Raw genomic sequence first — 22056 nt, forward strand, 5'->3', positions numbered from 1 at the left:
TGGCTCTAAGCACGACTATTACTTGTTCTCGCACTTAAAGAATAAAAATTTGACGGAGAAATGTTTTTCGAGCACTGCTGACCAATTAACATTTACTTTTCACAAATGCCTCTCTTGCAATTTTATTATCTATATACATCACATATGTATCTATACAATATTAGTAATAGAAAGCAAGCGAGAGTAAACATATGAAGTATTTTGAATTTATATTAGAGCTACTTTTGTCATACAGGTAACTACAAGTCTTTTACATAATATATCTTTTATATGCTCTGCTCTTACAATATATGTATACCATCCATTAGTGAAACCCTACCCAATAATAGTTTATATCCAACTCTAATCTAACGGATCTCTTTGCTGAAACAGACAAATTTACTGATAAACTGTTCCATAAGGTATTACTTTCACGGTGTTAAATAATTATTTACAAAATTATATTTAAAACAAGTATAGAATGATTCAGATAATGTCCCTTAAAATGTTCCTATGATACGAGATATTTTCAAATATCAATATTTTTTAATAATCACACACATATGTACATACCAAGTATGAAAAAAATAATTTAGATAAGTTTGCTTTCAAAAATATTTAAAGAAATGGAAAAATTTATATAATTTATTTAAAAATGAGATATTTTTACTTTTTCTTTTAGTCTAAGGGACATCTAATTTATCTTATAAATGAGATACTAATCAATCTTTATTACCAAAAAAGAATTTCTTATATTCAATTGATAGATTATGTAACGAAATTATCATTTATATATATTTAAAAATTTTTATAATAACAAAATGTATCAAAATGACAAATAATTTGATATTTTGTATTTAAATCTGAATACATTACTACACATGTAATACTATTAATACAATCTTTTTACATATCAGAGGACATTGTAGATAATGATCTGTATGAAGTGAACATTTATATAGAAAGAGCATAAAGAGAATTTTTTTTATAGAATTTATAACATTTAAATGATTATCAGGAAAATGTGACATTTTACCGAATGTCACACAAGGTCCGCCATATGTAACGTCTTATATCTAACAATTTTATGCACATAATGAATAAAAAAAGATAATAGAAAGTAGTTAATGATTCTAAAAACCTTTCAGTAGTTGGTATCTAAAAATCGTTTCTGAAAAAAAAATTGAAAGTGTAGATTAATGTAAAATTAATTATAAAGCTTAAAATATATTCAATCAAAATAATAATTCGTGCTCGCGCACAGATATAACACAAAATCATAGATACTATGTATAAACAAAGAGGCACATGTATATTAAAAAATAGAATTTAAAAAGATATATGTACATATTCTCATATATTTCAATTATGACTAACAACATATTTCAATTATATATCCAAATTCCTTCAACACACTACCACCTAGCATCCATTTTGAGGCACCCCGCATAGTGTCCCGCGTCTTACATTGTGTTTACGGAAAACGGACATATTCGTAAACACGATGGACACCAAGCAAAAAAGCATAGAAATAAAATTCAGCACGATGTAAATCGTTTTTCTCCGAGTGGAAATTGCATTATCGAGCACAAAACATACATTCACACTTTTGGACTTGTTAATTTCATAATATTTGTATATATACGAACATTTGTTATTTAGCTATCAAATATATTAAATAACAATAAATGGAAATGACTGTAATCTCCTAAAAAGAGTAGTCTCCTATGTAGTTTGAATGCGAATAATTTGGTCTGAATGATCTTTTTTTTCATATTACAACTAAAAAACATGCAAAATTTGTAATCATATTATTCACATTAGTATTCGATATTTATTCCACCTTATTTACGAGATGAATGTTACTTGGTGAATGTAGCAAATACAGCCCAAAGAACCGGGTTGGCGTTACGTTTAGCAGCTTCTGCTTCAAAATCAAGATCTAATAACGTCCGTACTCTTCGCATCGCTACTTCGTAATCGTCATCCGATAATGGAGCAAATGCATTTTCTAATACATCAGCTGCATGAGCTAAAATAACTAATGCTAATGTTCGTCTATCCATACGAGCAGCATCATTCACCCAACGGCCTAACACGGCTTCTTGGATCTGAAAGACAAAAAAGCAACATATGCTATCGTCTCATTCACAACTTATAGCACACAATTCCTATTCATTATTTTTTCCTGCAAAATAAAAAACACATTTTTTTCTCATTCATTAATCTTCTATTATTTTTTTTTATTTCTATTTCTGATTTTGTTTCACACTAAAAAATTTTTATATGTACTTTTCATAATTAAAAAATATTAGGAAATTAGGAATTATTTAATGCTGTTACATAATCAAACTTGAATTGCAAATGAAAAATTTTTACATAAGTACCTTCTTTTCCTTTTTTCTCTTTTAGTAAATAATTTATGTCATACATAGTAAACAATTTATATTATAACAATTTATAATGAAATAAACAATAAATATGTAGATCTATCTTTAAAAAAGATATTTCTGTTATTTATATATAGAAAATATAACGTCATGCATATAAATAAGTACAATCATGTTTATATATATATGTATATATATATATATATATATATATAGAATTTGATTTGTGTTTTATCTTCTCCACAGCTTCTAATCAATGTAAGTAATAAAGCATGTATAAAGATAAGATATATATTACTGCTTCCGTAGACTATAATACAATATATTATAATAATATGTATACATAACACAGAAGCTAGTTTTATATATCTTAAAAATAACTATAAAGACAATGAATAGAGAAAAGTGAAATTTAATTGTTGAAAGTAAACTTCATTATAATCTTAAAGAAATAGTAACTTATAAAAACTGAGTAAAGAAATAACTTTATTTTTTATTAGCAATGCAAGCATATTATTACAATAATATGCTTGCATTGCTAATAAAAAATAAGCATTTTTCAATAAAATTAATGAAAAGAGATTTGATTCAAGAAAATGTATTATAAAAGATACGAGTTTTAGATGTGAAATTTTGTCCAGGAAGGATGCTACATTACAATTTGCAATTAATTTTCAATGCCATATTAGCAATTAAGAATTATCATTGTGTTGTATAATCAAAATATTCAATGTATAAAAAAAACTAATAAATATTTCTTAATAATGAAATCACTTAATAATGAAAACACAAATTAACGATAATATAACAACGATATAATCTCTAATTAATAAGTATAATCAGGTATATAAGGCATTAAAATAAACACTAAAGATTAATATGAAAAATAATCACAAGATTTAACTACAATATATAATTACTATAGGAAGAGACCTATACCTAGTATAAAAGCCTTCAAAATGATAAAACTTTCGCAATTATAAAAATTCTATTAAATAAAATGTTAAATAATAAAACATTTTGTTAGTATAAAAAACATTACAGTTTATATTATAACAATACTATTTTTGTTCAAAAAAGAAAGTTATTCTTTTCTTTAATACACATGCAAATAATTTGTTCCATTGTGTTTACACAATAGAGTTCAATACAAAGGAATAAATGTATGTCACATATGGTCTATCTTCTTTAGTTCAAGAAATAAAATAAAATAGCTATATATGTGTAAAATTTTGAAGAGATTCTATTTAAAATTTTATAGCAATTTTATCAGCATAGATGAAAAAAAATATTAAACAATTATAAATAGAAAAACTTCTTATTTAAAGTTCTGCAGAAATGTCTGCCAAGCTTGTCATTACTAATAAACGACAATAGTGATCCAATAAGTCTCTTTGATATCATGTGTAACAACAATTAAATATATATACATATATTATATATATATGTAATATATATATACATATATATATATATATATGTAAAACATATGTTGTTACGTGTATAAAATAAATTTCGAAATTTATGATTGTATGAGCTCTTTCATCCTCGAGATAAAAATATAAAAAGCTTGGTTTAGCAATTCATTTCAAACATATGCTATGTATGTATAGATAGTGTAATGAAAATGTAATATAGAAAAATGAATAATTTACCTTTTTCACGAGTCGACTTTTGGCAAGATTATCAGTAAGAGGATGTGTTGTCATATCAAACAGTAAGAAATTTTGTTTCTCCGTAGTTAAGACACCTTTCTCAACGAGATTTTTCGCTAGTCGTTCCCTGACATTTTTCAATTGATATCTTAATTTTAAAGGATTCCATGTTTCTCCTGTAGCAATATACAAGATATTCAAGACAAATCCATATTGTATGTATATATACATATACATACATATATAAATAAAGAAACTGACCACTGGGATACTCTATCCAACTCTGCACAGTCTCGGCTGGCTCTGTGTCCTTCAAGTGTTTCAGGGCCTCATCCAACAACACATCTCCCGTAGGTGCATCATTCTTCAGAACAAGTTTCCTCGCCAGTAAACTCTTCTTACGCATCCCTGCCTTCTCCAACTCCACTCTGCCACGGAAACCAAGTTCTGCCAAGATACATCCCCTCAATCCGGAACTTATGCAATCATTCCAAAAGGAAGTGTATCCCTGTAAGGAAACGAAGGATAATACACAATCGACGAAGATTCTGAAAGATCTGTACAGAGAACTGTAATAAGTATATATAAAACCTCTTTGTCCTTCAGGCCGAGGAGCAGGACCTCCTCCATGAGAGTCAGCCGGGTTTCCTTATCCGAGTCCTCGTCGATGGTGGGATTGCAATTGAGATCCTTCAGGGACAAGCAATCCGTGTCCGGGCTCTGGCCCGACAGCTTGTCATTGTGACAGGTGAGGTCCGCGTTCGCGCCGTCCTGGCCGTGTCCGCTGCCGCCCCCGGCTCCGCCGCCGCCGACGCCGCCCCCGTTGCCGCTGTTGACGACGCGTCGTCGCTGCACCAGCCCGTCACCGCGATTCATCGTGCGATGCGGACACTAGGACGGGCCGCTTTGGAATACGTCCGCGTGTCGCCAGATACGCCACCGTGTCACCACCGCCGTGATGCGACGTGGTGCTCGTCGTCGTCGTCGTCGATCCGACAATCAGTGAATGTTGTTGCTGCTGCTGTCACTGCTCTTTACTATTATTGTCGCTCCTGCGACTGGCATTTAGGTGTACGCGATAAACACTCCGTGCCGTTGACGTTTATTCCAAAGCGACATGTCTGTCTTCCAAGATGGCCAATTCTCCGTCCGGCGAGTGTCTCGCAATCACCAACCTCGAGAACACGCGTCGATGACTCGACGCGGCGTGGCGCGTCGCAAAACAGAAAGCGAGGAGAATGCGGAGGAAAAAACGCGTTTCCTTTTCCGAGCGTTTTATCGTTCCCGTTAAAATTCGACTGGAGCTCCTGCGCTCTCGCGCACGTACGTACGTATGTATGTATGTGTTTGTTGGTCGCGATTTTCACTCACATATACGATATGCGTCCGCTGTGAATTTATCGCTGTTGTATAGAGTCGCGCGCGATTTCGGAGCAAATTCAAAAACACGGGGGTCGCTCGATACTGCGATATTGTTACGTCTGCCAAATCGAAGGCGAAATAGGATGAGTATTGTTATACGTCCGAACTTGTCACCGCGACAAGAGCGAATCAGCGAAGTGGAGCAATGTCGCCAGAACACGAGGTGTCCGAAAAATTTCGAATTAAAAATGTTCTAGGGAATGTGACGCAGCGAGAGCGAAGATCGGCCCGCCTGTTTCTTCAGTTTCATACGGGAGAGATGATTGGATATAGCGTCGCCGCGGTTTTTTATAAGTAAAAGCGCGATAAATATGAATCTCGATTTTGTAAGATTGTAAGTTTGTGAGATGAATTTCTGTTTATATCTTTTCCAGGAACTGTCCCGGAAATTTTCTCAGCGCTGAAGAGGAAGAACGAGTTAAAAGATCAGTCATTATCAGTGTTGTGCTTAGGTGATTTTAAAATTCTCTAGCTAAAGATGAGATAAAAATATATAATAAATGATAATCCTTAAGAGTCGCCAGTAATAAATAATGAAAAACTCTCCTCCAATTTTAAAGTCGACCAGACTGGCAATAATTTATTTTAAATAATTAGTTTAATTTACAACGTTTCGGCTGTCATTGCAGCCCTTTTCAAGTAATCTATAAACAATTATATACATATAAATATACTCTTAATGCGCTTAATCATACAAATAATTATAGATTTACAAAAATATATATGTTTACATACCAGATTAATACAATAAATCATATTTACAGCAAATTGCGAAAGACACAGTACTTTGGTTTTCTATTTCCTCAACGCGTAGTGACTAAGTTTCCTGCTAACAGTCAACATCTATTTATTTCGGGCTTACTTCTGTCAGTTATACATTGTTCATCAAAACAATGGTTAATTTTGTCGGGGGTTTGCTGTAAATATGATTTATTGTATTAATCTGGTATGTAAACATATATATTTTTGTAAATCTATAATTATTTGTATGATTAAGCGCATTAAGAGTATATTTATATGTATATAATTGTTTATAGATTACTTGAAAAGGGCTGCAATGACAGCCGAAACGTTGTAAATTAAACTAATTATTTAAAATAAATTATTGCCAGTCTGGTCGACTTTAAAATTGGAGGAGAGTTTTTCAAAAATATATAAATTCATTTTATAGATAAGATGAAGATGATTTTGAATTTAAATATGTCTAGATAAAAAATAAAATTATATAGCAATTCATCTATTCAATTCTAGATAACTTTCAGATATTATTTTTAAAATTGCTTATGTAAACATGCACAGTTATAAAAAAATGTTAATTATAAAAAGGATTTAAAATTCCTATATTTATACTTATTTTATTTGTAAGTTTTCATTGAACACTTTTTTTATCTAATTGTAAGATATACAGATATATATATATATATACAATTAGATGAAAAGTGTTTGATGAAAACTTACAAATAAAATAAGTATGAATATAGAAATTTATATATATATAAAGATAAGGTGACGTCAAAAATTCAACTAGATGATCATCTATATAATTGTATTTAGATAACAGCAAACACTGATCATTATATTTATATCAGTCGATAAAATAAAAATCAAAATATAAATATGTGCAAATGCAAAGACAGATAAGGCACAAAATTTTTTAAAGACCTTCGCAAAATTTTCTTGTTCTATAAATATATCTTAGATACACGAAAATGCTCATTTTGTCACAAATACGTTCGTGAAAGGTATTGCACAAACGTTTCAAATATGCTACATGTTATATTTTTTAGATGTTCTAATGACGTTTTATATAGTGTTATTTATAAATTGATATTTTGAATGAAACTTTGAAATATTTCTGCAACATTTCTGTAGAGTTTTGTGCTATGTGGGCGATAATCTTGATACATATCTATGAAATTAAATATTATATTTAATTAAAAATTTTACGATATATGCGTCTGTGACATGAAATTTTATTTAATTAAAACTTTTACTTTTTTATTCCTTTATTAATTAATATATATATATATATATATATATATATTTAAAGTAACGAATTCAATATTCATATACCCATACAGCACCGATAGATTGCAAAAACATTACAACAATCTTTCACCGCAATATTGCAATATTGCAAATTCACTGCAAAATGTGGCTACATCATTGCTGTTGAATTGCAGCAATGTTAAAATGTCCGCTTTTTGGAAGATTTCAACAAAATACTACAATAATATTGCAATAAATTAATATTAATGTTATTAACAAAATTATTGATTATTGTTAACATTTTTTATTGTACAATATTGCAAAAAATTATTTTATTACAGTATTATACCCAGCAAATACCAAGTTACAGTTATATAATTGTTAGTTGTAATTTTCCACTCAACAATATAATTGTTATAATACACGTATTATATTTTTGATTGGGAAATTACAACTAACAATTATATAGCTGTAACTTGGTGTTTGCTGGGTATATGTATATATATTACAATATATAAATTATAGAATTTGGATTACATGCAATATTTCCGAAATATTAATGTCATGTTGCTACAAGTGTGCTAGAATTTTGTGCACCTATATCTCTACAATGTCTTTATAATGTTGCATTGCAACTTGCAACATTGCAACGTTGCTGCAATATAATTGCAATAATCTGTGCTGTATGGGTAATTTCTCTTCCCCTCCCTCTGTCTTTTCCTCTCCTTCTCGTTATATAATGATGCCATATATGTAATAACTAACATATGACGTATGTGACATTACTCCGTAAAGGCGTTGGCAGAGTGATAAGTGTTTGAACTTTTATATATCTACATATAGCAATATAGACCAGTGATAGCCATAAGTATAATATATTATTTTAACCGGGATATGCTAATTTGAATATATATATGTAAAACTATATATTTCTCGTATGGAACATCGAGGTCTCGTACAACAAGTAGATTACATGGCACAAAGTGCTGACGTGTGTAAGTATGAATCACTATATGTATACTATATATTTCTTAGATAATTCTTGATATGGACGATGAATATATGGTTGGCATGCAAAAAGGCTTTAAAAATCAAATAGTTTAATGCAAATTGTGAGAAGCTGCGTTTTATCATCCGCGGAATGTCTATAATTAAGTATTTTACGATAGAAACTATGAACTATAATGTTCTGTCCTAGCTCATTTGTGAAATTCACTATTGATAGCGATAAAGAAGCAAATGTGAATAAAACATCGACATCAATGGAAAAACCAACAGGATCTACAGAAAGTGAGTACAAATACATGGATAAATAAAAATAGATTGGCTTATTATTAAAACAGTAAAGAAAATGAAAGATGAGACTACATGTAAAAACAGGAGATCAAGATGATGATTATATAAGGCGTAGTAGTTCGGAAAAAATTAGAGAATATTAAACAACAAACTTAATAACTTAAAAGAAATAAAGAATAATTAAGTATTAGACAAATTTTTGCATTCTTATTTTCGACATACCAGCTCATCTTATTAGCCCATATACCTTCCAATCTCTTTCATTTGAATATATTAGAGCCTTCTCTCCATCTAAAAATTAACATGACGCATTTGATCCGCAGTGGCTGACATTACGATACAAGAAGAAAAACAAAAAGAAAAGGAACTAATATTATATACAAATGTGCGAAGCTTGATAAAGCGCATAGAAAAAATAAAGCAGATTAGGGAGGAAACATATCCAGCAGTTATAGCATTATCAGAGACTAGAGTGACGGATAAAATTAAAAATAGTAAAGTAAACGTGCAGGGTTATAATATAATTACATGTGATTCTAAAAATAGACGTACGGGAGGGGTTGTGTTATATGTAAGAGACGATATTAAATATGAGGAAGTTTTGATTGAAAAGAAATTGTCGAAATGCTGGTGCGCCGCGATAGAAATAAAAGAGAAATTTTATAAAGGTGTGATAATGGTAATATATCACTCGCCAAATGCATCAGACCGCGATTTTGTGAAATTCCTAGAGGATATAGTAGAAGAGGTAATATTTAAAGGAGATTGTATGGTAATAGGCGACTTTAATATAGACTTTAAAATGACAAATAAAATCTATACAAAGCAGTTGAAAACGGCAATGCATAGTTTAGGTATGAAACAGTACATTGATAATCCAACGAGAATTACGAAGAAGACTCAAACAATTATAGATTTAGTTTTTGCTAACACCAAAATACACGCACAAGTAGATCACACGTTTAATATAGCAGACCATGCGTGGCTAAAAATTAATTTGAATGCAAGTAAATCCAAAAATAAGTATAGAGAATTTAGTGCTACAGATTATAGTGATTTTAATATAGACGAATTTAATACAGTGTTAAAAAATAAAATAGGGCAAATACAAGGTGTGGATGTTAGTGCAGAAGCAAAGAAATTTGTTGATGATATAGTGAATGCGCTGGACTCTACGGCATTTAGGAAAAAATTAAAAGTTCCGAAAGTATGGGAAGGGAAAAGCTTTTCAGATGAAATAAAGGACGCAGTGAATAGAGACGAAACGTATAAAGACACAGATCAAGAAAAAAAGTACAAATATTATATTGAAAATATAATTAATGATAATAAGGGAAATCCTACATCTATGTGGAATGCTATAAAAGAAATATTTAAAGATGAGCCGGAGGATAGAAAAGAAGTAGAGGATATAGATTTTGAAATATTAAATAACATTGAAGAGTGCAATATAGTGGATAAATTTAATTTATATTATGTACAGAGTGTTGATAACACAGTAAAATCTATAAATGGATATGAAGCAGAATGTATAGATGAACAAATTATTTCTGTTACTGAAAGTAGTAAGATTATGAAAAATTTTGAGATGATTAGTGTAAAGAATCTTGAGGAAGTTGTAATGGGTCTACCAAAAATGAAGGACACAGAAGAGGGTATAACTAGTGACACACTTAAAACAATGTTTTATATGATAGAGAAGACATTTGTTGATGTAATAAATAGTTCATTGAGGAAAGGTTGTTGTCCGGATAATTGGAAAACATCCACGATAATACCGATCCCGAAAGTAGAAAATGCGACAAAAGCAAGTGATTATAGGCCCATTAATATGTTATCAATATTTAAAGAAATATTAGAATTAATAGTAAAAAAACAAATTAAAATGTATTTAGAAAGTAATAACATTATAACAGAACATCAGTCAGACTTTAGAAAACCGTATTCGTGTGAAACGGCAATTCGAACGATTATTGACGAATGGAAATTGATAGTCAGTGAAGGGAAAATGGTAGGGATAATTTTTATGGATCTTGAACGAGCGTTTGAAACAATAGATAGAGACAGATTAATAAAGAAATTATATCAGTATGGAATTAGAGGAATGGTTTTAGAATGGCTAAAATCATATTTAAACAATAGAACACAGAAGGTTCGATTTAATAATAAATTGTCGAACTTAATTACTACAGTATGCGGAGTACCACAAGGATCTGTTTTAGGAACCTTGTTATTTATTGTATATATAAATGATATAATCAAAATTTGTCCAGCGGAATGCAGTATAAAAATGTTTGCGGATAATACATTAATATATGTGACCGGAAAAAGTAGTGCCGAATTAGAGAATAAAATGAATATGGCATTTAAGACAGTGGAAAAATGGATGAATATAAATAAGTTAAAAATAAATGCAGAGAAAACAAAATATATGATAGTTAGAAGTGTAAGAAAAAAACAAATAGATGATATTGCAGTAAAATGTTTATATGGAACTGAAATAGAGAGAGTAGAAATAATGAAATATTTAGGAATAATTATTGACGATAGGCTTCGATTTAAGGACCACTGTAATTATATATTAAAGAAAATAGGGAAAAAAACAAATTTTCTAAATAAAATAAGTAATTTTATATCGGAAGATACTAGATGTACTATATATAAGACAATTTTTGCTCCTCACTTTGAGTATTGTACAATATTAATTAATATGGGAAAAACAGAGCTGAAAAAATTACAAATAGCTCAAAATCGGGCCATGAGAGTCATATTGCAATGTGAGAAGCGTACCAAAATGAAATATATGCTGCAAAAATTGCAGTTTATGTCTATAAAACAGAGGCTACGTTACAATGTATGCATATTTATTTTTAAGATTTTAAAGGGAATATCACCCGAGCAATTAAAAAATAAGTTACAAATAGTAGGAGATGTAAAAAAAAGAAGTACACGACAGGCCGAGGATATTGTAATACCATTTCGTAAAACTACGAGTGCGCAGAAAAGCATATTTTATAAAGGAGTGAAAATGTATAATGCCTTACCAATTGAGATAAGACGATGCGAAAAAATTGAATCGTTTAAGAGTATGTTAAAGGAGTATGTATTTATTAATGTAAACTTATAAAGACTTGACAAATAGCTGAAAAGTTAATAAAGATGAATAAAAAACCTTTGTCTCTCTTTCAATTTAATATTACATTTTTTTTCTATAAGTATTTTATGTAATACAACATTTTTTTCCATTATCTTTAACATTATTATCGAGCGTCTGCCAAATCGAAGGCGAAATAGGATGAGTATTGTTATACGTCCGAACTTGTCACCGCGACAAGAGCGAATCAGCGAAGTGGAGCAATGTCGCCAGAACACGAGGTGTCCGAAAAATTTCGAATTAAAAATGTTCTAGGGAATGTGACGCAGCGAGAGCGAAGATCGGCCCGCCTGTTTCTTCAGTTTCATACGGGAGAGATGATTGGATATAGCGTCGCCGCGGTTTTTTATAAGTAAAAGCGCGATAAATATGAATCTCGATTTTGTAAGATTATAAGTTTGTGAGATGAATTTCTGTTTATATCTTTTCCAGGAACTGTTTCGGAAATTTTCTCAGCGCTGAAGAGGAAGAACGAGTTAAAAGATCAGTCATTATCAGTGTTGTGCTTAGGTGATTTTAAAATTCTCTAGCTAAAGATGAGATAAAAATATATAAATTTATTTTATATTTAATAAGAATATGTATTGTATATAAAATTGTCAGAATATGATTTACAATTGCCGGGAAAAAGATTTTTACTTTTTCGATTATTTAAGTATATAATCAGATAATTCATTTCAAAAGTGTAAAAATGTCATGTACTTTAAAGTAATCTTAGAATAATAGTAATTTTGTTTACTCTTGATATCAAATACGGTAAATAATGTCTCATAGCATTCGTTATCTTTATAGTTAATTGCCACAATAAGATTTGTGACTTAATGTTGTTTAGAATTTTTTGCAGTTTAAGAAATGAAATTCATACAAGTATGTTCACTTTACTCCTCTTTTCTTATAAATTTTTAGTAATTAAAGTAATACTGCATTTATATTAATTATGTAATATACACAGATACAATTTATCGCAACGTAGAGCTGACAAATTAATGACAGACTTTTCGATTATTTTGTGAAGTCTCACTTTTTTCTCCTAGTAAGAAACAAAAAATATCAAAATTAAATATTTAAATAAATAATTGTGATATGGTGGCTTCAAAAATGTCGCAGCAAACGAATTCGAATTCTTAACACTTCGATTTTCATAATACAAAAATTGAAATATTTTTTAAAATTGATAAAATAAATTTAAGAAATAATTTTTATTAAGTTTGATTTCTGTCAAGATAGAAAGAGAAAATTGTATTACAAGACGAAGAAGAACCTATAGACAACAGTTGTAAAAAAGATAAATGTTCAAAAATTGTCAAAATTTAATCAAATAAAGATATAATCTCAATGAAAGAAATCGTTCTGATAAGAACTAAGAGATGACAGTTGTAATTTCAGCTCTAATTTTTCTAATTCTCTTTAAAATTTCGTGATATAAAAATCGAAAAGATCGAAAAAATCAAGTAAAACTGCTTCGCGAAATGGGCTTGTGTGTAAACACGCGCATATTATTTTTTCCTCGTCATATCTTTGTTCTTATCAACGACTTATTGTTAATAAAATTGCATGATTCATGTGCATATATGCGAGCTATTCGGTTTCACAAATCTTTAGATCAATATCAATTTTGTATAAATGGGGGTAGGAAAACGTTAAGTTCACATTGTAGAAATACAATCAGCCAGTTCGTTGCGATCGAATTAATAATTACATCACGACAAAGAAAAAGTATTTCAACGAAGAACACACTATCAAGAGGACTATTGAAGAATCCTGGACATTACAAAGTTTTAACATTGTAAGTAAGTATGTGAAATATAAAGGGTATAACATTGTGATGATATAAGTTGCACGTATTTTATTTTTATTTTTAACGACTTTAAACTCTGACCAAAAAATCTATCGTTAAAGTATAACGCGAAAAAATATAGAACATTTTGTGCATATTATGATTATAATATAATTATGAAGAAAGAACATGTCATTTTATTTATTAAATCAAAATGATCTTCAATGTTCATGCTACATAATTAAAAACTTTTATTTTAAACGAAGAGATGAAGCTTCTTGATTAATCAAAGTTGTTATAAATATACAAGTAGAGTACATTAATTTTCCAATCACAAAATTCAGAGAATTGGATAAGATTCTCATAGAAGACATTTTCTCTTCAATATAAAGATGCCTTCAATGTGATATGAAATGATAAGATACTCCAAATTAAATTAAAAAGCTTCTAAAAGTCAAAGTTCTACAGGAAATCTTTCTAATATATGCATTTGTATGTTTCCACTATAAAATCTCCTACCTCATCATAAAACATGTAAAAGAACCTAATAATACTTGTACAATTCTTTTAGAATTATTATCACTTTTTATATCTCGTCTCATTGCAGTCATCCGTGCAGTCACGTGTTCATTCATTCATTCGGTATTCATATCCTCATCCGAGCATTCGCGTAGTTCATCAGTATTAAACTTAGAAAGAAAGTTGGCTACCGTGCGGTTTGCGAACCACTTTATACTTTTCCTTCGCTTTTAAACCTCTTATACGGCAAGTTTCTCTAATGAGAAGTGATATATTTTAGATTCATTGAATTGAAGTTCGATTCTTTTTTTTTCATTTCACGCTTAAAAAATTTTCCGAAGAACTACATATTACGTTATCGTTGCTAATAATGTCGAACTTTGTGCCAAACGAATTTTGTTTACAAGATTTGTATTCTCTCTTCCCACACAGCATATATGTCAGAAAGATCTCTTTAAGATATCTTTTTAAAGGTAACTTTTTGAGGAATGAAAAAAGATATCTATTAGATAAATATATTAAGATGTCCATATCAAGAGATCTAAAAGATATCTTGTTTGAGAAGTGTCTTACATAAGATATCTAAAAGACATCTTTTGTAGGAAGTCTATTAAAATCTCTTCATATTGACATCATAATGTCATCTTGAAAGTGATAAATTTGTAATATAAATGCGCATGCGCACTGTAGTAGTGTAGATAACCTTAAAAAATAATACAACAACGCGGTGTGTGTACGTGCATGAAATAATTTGTTGGACTTATTAATCAAGTTTAAAGAAAAATTTACAAGTACAATTAAGTATCATTTTTCATTGGGTCACTAATTATCTATTATATTTCGAAAAATCATAATAAGTATATTAATATTACTGCAATTAATATATTCAGGGTGTCCCATTTTAACTCACGGATGAAATAATATTGTATGGCTTATTCAAAGGGGACATAAGATTATAGTGGCATTTATTTGACCTTGGATAATTGTTTGAAGGTCACGTGAAGGTCACCTTCAATTTTTAAAATGTTAAAACAAAAATTATTTAAACATTTATCTAAAAGCCAAAAAAATAGACGCCTAAAAAAATGTGTAATTCTTTGGACAATAATGAAAATAATTCAGTATTAATAACATGCAAAAATATAAAATGTGGCAAAACAATAGGAGAAACAATAAATAATTTCGAATTTCAAGATGATAAATCTTCTACTTCTTCTTCTTCTCTTTATGACTGGTTGGAAGATGATAAAAAATCTATCAATCATGTCTTAGAAGAATCAATAAATTGCATAGATATTAAAAATAATTACAATGATTTTCTAAGTGACTCATCAATAGATGAAATTCAGATTAATACAGATAATTTTTTTGAAAATAAAAAATCTAAAAATTTTAATAAAGTAATGGCACGTTGGGTATGTAGTTATGGTATAACCCATGAAGCAACCGGCGCTCTTCTAAAAATATTAAAAAATGTAGAATTAGATGAATTACGCAATTTGCCTTTAGATCCACGAACTTTACTTGGAACCCCAAAATCAACAATAATTCGTAGTGTACCACCAGGTGAATATTTTCACTATGGTTTAAAAAATGCCTTGCTTGATCAATTGAAAATTATTGATATCGACAGAATATCTACTAATATTCAGATAAATATAAATATTGATGGGTTGCCAATAGCCAAAAGTTCAAAAAGTCAACTTTATCCCATTCTGGGAGAAATGTATCCAAAAATTGCTGAGCCATTTGTAATTGGAGCTTATCATGGAAATGAGAAACCTAATTCCTGTAATACATTTCTGAGAGAATTTATTGATGAATATAACGTTTTACATCAGAGTGGATTTTATTATTGCAACCAAAAATTCACAATTACAATTAGAGCTGTAATTTGTGACAGTCCAGCACGGTCTTTTGTTACATGCACAAAAAGTCACAATGGTTACTTTGGATGTGGAAAATGTAGAGAAGAGGGAAATTATAATAATCATCGTATGTTATTTTTGAATTCAAATGCGGCTTTAAGAATAGATGAAAACTTTATCCAACGTATTGATGAAGAGCATCATTTTGGAACATCACCGTTTGAAGAAACAGGTTTAGGGATGGTTTCGCAATTCCCACTTGATTACATGCATCTGATTTGCCTCGGAGTTGTAAAAAAAATCTTACAAACTTTTACACATGGCTCTCATAAACAAAAGTTTTCTGCTAAAATGATCAAAGAAATATCTGCAAATTTAAAAACAATAGCCAAATGGATTCCATCTGAATTTGCAAGAAAAACTCGTGAATTAGAAAATTTGGATCGATGGAAAGCGACTGAATTAAGATTATTTTTATTGTATGTAGGTCCAGTTGCTCTACAAAATTATTTACCAAAGAAATATTTGATCCATTTTATTTCATTACATTGTGCAATCAGGATTCTTTGTCACGAAACAGATTGCAAAAGAAATAATAAATATGCGAAAGATTTATTGAATTATTTTGTGGAAAAATGTATTGAATTGTTTGGTACTAATTTTTTGATATATAATACCCACAATTTAATTCATTTAGCCGATGATGTTTTAAAATTTGGTCATCTCGATTCATTCAGTGCTTTTTCATTTGAGAGTTATTTATATAATATTAAAAAAAAACTTAAAAAAGCAGAAAAACCTTTACAACAGCTACACAATCGAATTGTAGAACATGTTGCATGTAATTTAAAAAAAAAGATTATTTTTTTCGAGAAACCTATAGTGATGTGTAAAAATAATAAAAAATCCGAGGAACTTGGTATTGCTTCATATAATACTATACATTACAATAAATTTACACTATCAACAATAAATAAAGCGGATCAGTTTTGTTATTTGCAAGATGACACTATTGTACGCGTTAAAAATATTTGTTTAAATAATGACAATCCTATTTTAATTGGAGAATCATTGATAAATCCTATAGGATTTCCAAATTATCCTATTGATTCTAAGGAGTTTGATATTGTAATCGGGAATCAATGGTCTCATTCAACAAATTTTGATGCAAATAATGTTACCAGAAAAGCTGTATGTATCCCATATAAGAAATCATATTGTTTCTTGCCTTTGCTACATTCATATAATTAAAACGATTATTTTATTTCCAATTCATAATATAGAAAATAATATAATTAATAATTTAAAGCTATTATACTTTTACTGATTTTATTTTGTCATATATATCGATATAAACTTTATTTATAAACATACTTTATATTTTAACAACTAATCAAAAAGATTATTTTCTTATTAATCATATTCCATTTCATGCGTGTAAAAAAATTACTCAAACATATAAAAGTACTTCTAATTTATATTATGTTTATATTATATAATTCGTCTTTGTAAAATAAAAATTGATTTTAAAATGATAACAAAGCTATTACATGTAATTTATATAAATATAAAAAGTAATATTAAAAATTATATTTAGAGAAATGATAACATTATCATAAATATATTTATATAAGTATTTAACTATTTATGTGTGTATCGATCGCTGAAGGTTTCAAACTGTGTTTCATATATATATGTATATATATAATATATATATATATATATATATATATATTAGTGATTAAATATATTAGTGATTAAATAATATCGTGAAGATCTGCGCATAATTGCGGTTTAGACGGAGTGTATACGGAGTATACCATCAAACATATAATCGCTATCAAAATTGGAAAGAGAGCCGGATTTTTTATAATTTTTTATGTATGTGCTTCTACGAGCTGTAACGAGTTGCAACATAATTTTTCCTCAAATCGGTATTAAACGTTAAGTGTGTAATATAGGTAAGTTTAATAGACTTTTATTTGAGATTATACTTAACACATAAAAAGTTTTTTTCTCAAAATCATATTATTGTAATTTATTCAGATATGTTTTCTTCCAAAAATTAAGTGCTATATATATTACTTTCTAAAAATCATTCTAATTATATAATTTCAATTTATTAAATATTTTATTTATAAGTAAAAAATTCTAACTATATCTTCAACACTGCTTGATTAATATTTATAGAAATTATTTTTATTTAATATGATTAAATTATTATTTACAACAGTTAACATGATGATAAAAAATTATATATACATATATTGCGATATTATTAATAAATTTACTTTAGAATAAATCAAGATTATTTTTTTCAAAGTGAAACATTTTTAATTTCAGAAATGTATTTTGTTGTATTTTGGAAAGAATGGAGTGCTACGATACCAAGTTGTTGGTTATTTATGGAATCCAAAACTTTCAAATGGCCACCCAAACTTAAAAATCCGACTCATTTATGCATTAAAGCAATATTACCAAAAGAAGATTGGGATACGATTCATTATACTAGATTTATAGGACCATTTGGTAAGTTTAATGTTAATTTAATATCAATTATTTTATATTCAAATATTTTTATTGTATTCTTTATATTATTTTGAAGCTACATATAATGAAGCCAGAGATATTGAAATCCAAGCTGTTGATATTTCGACTAATGATGAAGATGCATTGCAAGCACTTGCAACAGTTAAAGTAACTAACAATAATAAGCCACTTTCTGTAAAACGTGCGATCAATAAACCGCGCCGTCTTTATTCTTCTGACGAAGAAAATCAGAAATCATGTAAGCATTTAAATTCATTTTAAATTTATAAATTAATAAAAATTGTATTTTTTAATATTTTTCTCTTCTAAATATTTACATTTTAATTAATACTATTTTATAATATTTTTTATAGATGTTAAAAATGAAAAACTTCTAAAATCTATAAAAAGTAATAGTTTTCCTCATCAAGACGAAGATGAAGATAAAGAATCTGATGAAGATTCAGAAAAAGGTCTAAACTCTCATATAGTAAATCATTAAAAATATTCACTAACTAATTATACTTTAATAATAATAATATTTAGAATATTAATCGGTTCTCGAAATCAACATATAATATATATATATATATATATATATATATATATATATATATTATATATTTAATAATAATGTTTGTTATTTAATATATTCACATATTTTCTTATAGATGTTCAAAAGAATTTTCAAAAACCTCCAATCCAATATATTCCAAAAAATAAGAAAAAGGAAATCATAAGCGAAGTTGCAGCAGGTGCGATGATAAAATTTTGAAGTCCCTGTTTATAATAGAGAAAATATTAGGAATATTAAATATTAAAAATAGGAATTATTTTAAAATAATAAAATTTTTAAAATAATAGACTGATATACAAATATAAATTCGGGTATAAAGGGCTCCTATACTTTTATTAAGAATTCTTTACCCGAATTTGTATTTGTATATTAGAGTCCTTTATTTGTAAGATTTTATAATTTTAAAATAATTACTATTTTTAACAATAAATATTTATTTCTAATATTTTTTTATTGTGCGCAGGATTTAAATTTATATTTGTTTGTTCGATAAAATTTAAATATTTAAATTTTGAAAAAATGCACTTAATTAAATTTTTCATAGGTGTATCAAACAGTTTTAATAATAGTGAAGAAAACAACAATTTGATAACAGTTCCTGAAAGTCTACCTCTGGAATATGGAGATCTCTTTTCTCAGGATTCATTTCTAATATTAAAAGAATTTGAGAATGAGCCAATAAACAATAATGTTAAAGAATATAATAATGAAACACAAGATATGTTTGAAGTAAAAGATGATGTAAATAATACAAATCAAACATCGACGCGACAAAATGAATTTGGTAAGTTAAAAAATACAGAAATTTGGAATAAATTTATAATAATATTAATTTTTTAAATATTTTTTAACACAATAATTTTCTTTGTAGATTCATCTCAATTGGATAACAAGAAAATATATCAATTAAAAGAGAAACCAATTATTCGTAGTATCGTTGAAACCAGTAAGCTTCATACATTCAATAAATATTAATAATATGATGTAATGTGAATTACATATATATGACTTATAAATTATTCTGTTATTTTGATAGAATTGTCGTACCTCTAACAGTTAATATATCAAAACAAATTTCAGATATTAGGCTCGATAAAAATTATGCACATCCACAAACCAATGTTGAAGGACGAAACAAACAACATACACATGAACATCATGACTTATGTTGCAGTAAATACAATTACAAATTTTTGTCTGTTCAATAATTAAATTGTCTTATTATATCTGATTTTTTTATAGCACCATGTCGTACAGATATTCAAGCAATTAAAAAAGCAATAAATTCTATTTATCTTCTTGTATTGGATATAAGTGAAGGGCCTCGCAATGATACCAATAATCTGACCTTAAACTTGCCTATTACGACAGAAAAGGAATTAAACGATATTGAAATATTGCTGAAGGAAGATGCTGTAGCTCGTTCACAATATGTAAGTGTTTTGTTATTGTATTTCAACATTTATTTAATTTTAGTGTGTGTGTACTCTAATTAAACTATGTCTTGTTAATTTATTTCTAATTAATTTTGGCATCAAAAATGTTATTACATATTCTTAATCAAAATATTATTGCATTTTACAGAAAAAAATGATTAAAAACATTGGTGGTACAACGTTTGAAAAGCATGTACGAAATGCTTTAACTGCAACCTTGATTGATCAAATGGCATATAAAATATCATGGACAGGACAAAAGAATACGATAAGCGTAAAAGAAATGAAGTTTATTGATTTGATAATTGGTATCTATCTTTTTTTGTACTATTTATTTATCATTTTCTTTTAGAGAGTATGTTTTAAGACAAATCGCTTGGATATTTATATCTTATTAATTTTTTATGAAAACGAAATGTCTTATTTTTGATTAACATATTTTATCTATACTATTTCTATAATCATTAATAATACTATTTTAAATTTCCTTTTTTTATATACATTTGATAATAGTTTACTGTATATAAAGTTAAATTTTTACTATACATCACTTTAAATAATTGTTTATAACGACAAATACATTTTTAGACCGTAAGAATATATTCAATATTAAATCAGTCAATAAGGAAACTTAATTTTAGCATGTTCATTTATTATCAATTATACATCATAATACTTAATTATGATGACAGTATGACTAAAATATGATTTGATAATAGAATTTTCTCACAATTTTTAATACAAACTTTATAAATACTGGCATTGCTGTTATATACAAAATTTTTGTTTAAATGTTTATTAGTATAATTTGGAAAGGTTCAGAATATGATAATCGAGTGCTTTATATATTCTAAAATATATGTGTGTTGTACTTATAATTTAATTTTCTTATTTCAGAAACCATAATTAATTGTCGAACTGATTCTACGATTGATAAAATACAAGCCGTTATTAAATCATGGTTACAACATGCTGGCGATCGTCTTCCTAAAGAAGGAACAAAAAAAAATAAAAATAATTTAAAATAATTTTTCGTAAATCTAATTTTACTTTACATACATTTTATAATTATATGTAAAAACAAAAATGTTTTTTTAAATGATTACTATTAGTAATTTTCACTTCAAACACATTTTAGTTACGTGAAAACAAAAATATTTTATTTTTTTTAAATAATTACTAATGTTTTTTAAATAATTATTATTATATGAACATTATATAATATATTGTTAATTATTATTAGTGATTTTCACTTCAAACACAAATTTCCAGTTATGTGAAAACAAAAATATTTTATTTTTCTTTAAATGATTATTAATGTTTTTTTAAAAATAATTATTATTATATAAACATTATATAATATATTGTTAATTAATATTTTAATATTATTTATATTTAAAAAATATCAAAATAATATAAATAATAATATAATAAATAATCCAATGATTTATTTATTATTTCAAAG

The 22056-nt window shown here is 27.7% G+C and overlaps 3 protein-coding genes across 9 annotated transcripts; 2 read left to right on the forward strand and 1 right to left on the reverse strand.

The window, feature by feature from the left end:
- Nucleotides 1-190: 190 nt before the first annotated feature.
- On the reverse strand, nucleotides 191-5611 carry sau (Golgi phosphoprotein 3 homolog sauron). Its single transcript, XM_029309404.2, has 4 exons — nucleotides 4616-5611; nucleotides 4286-4532; nucleotides 4025-4200; nucleotides 191-2090 (listed from the first exon to the last, which is right to left on the reverse strand). The coding sequence occupies exons 1-4, from the start codon at nucleotides 4898-4900 to the stop codon at nucleotides 1842-1844; spliced, it is 957 nt and encodes a 318-aa protein (XP_029165237.2). The 5' UTR covers nucleotides 4901-5611; the 3' UTR covers nucleotides 191-1841.
- Nucleotides 5612-13523: 7912 nt separating this feature from the next.
- On the forward strand, nucleotides 13524-22034 carry LOC114936255 (uncharacterized). 7 transcript variants are annotated; one of them, XM_029309399.2, is made up of 12 exons: nucleotides 13524-13675; nucleotides 17825-18010; nucleotides 18393-18578; nucleotides 18655-18837; nucleotides 18953-19051; nucleotides 19250-19333; nucleotides 19700-19939; nucleotides 20027-20101; nucleotides 20236-20328; nucleotides 20398-20588; nucleotides 20740-20899; nucleotides 21489-22034. In XM_029309399.2, the coding sequence occupies exons 3-12, from the start codon at nucleotides 18395-18397 to the stop codon at nucleotides 21617-21619; spliced, it is 1440 nt and encodes a 479-aa protein (XP_029165232.2). In that variant the 5' UTR covers nucleotides 13524-13675; nucleotides 17825-18010; nucleotides 18393-18394; the 3' UTR covers nucleotides 21620-22034. The 7 variants fall into 7 exon arrangements, with proteins under 7 accessions (XP_029165232.2, XP_029165231.2, XP_029165233.2 ...); XM_029309398.2 differs by having other exon boundaries at nucleotides 17848-18010; XM_029309400.2 differs by having other exon boundaries at nucleotides 13524-13671.
- Nucleotides 14921-17813, forward strand: LOC114935096 (uncharacterized). Its single transcript, XM_029307848.2, has one exon. The coding sequence runs from the start codon at nucleotides 15267-15269 to the stop codon at nucleotides 17298-17300; it is 2034 nt and encodes a 677-aa protein (XP_029163681.2). The 5' UTR covers nucleotides 14921-15266; the 3' UTR covers nucleotides 17301-17813.
- Nucleotides 22035-22056: the final 22 nt, after the last annotated feature.

Source organism: Nylanderia fulva, unplaced genomic scaffold (genome assembly GCF_048542155.1).
Source record: "Nylanderia fulva isolate GAGA-0341 unplaced genomic scaffold, ASM4854215v1 Scaffold4, whole genome shotgun sequence".
Classification (NCBI taxonomy): Eukaryota; Metazoa; Arthropoda; class Insecta; order Hymenoptera; family Formicidae; genus Nylanderia; species Nylanderia fulva.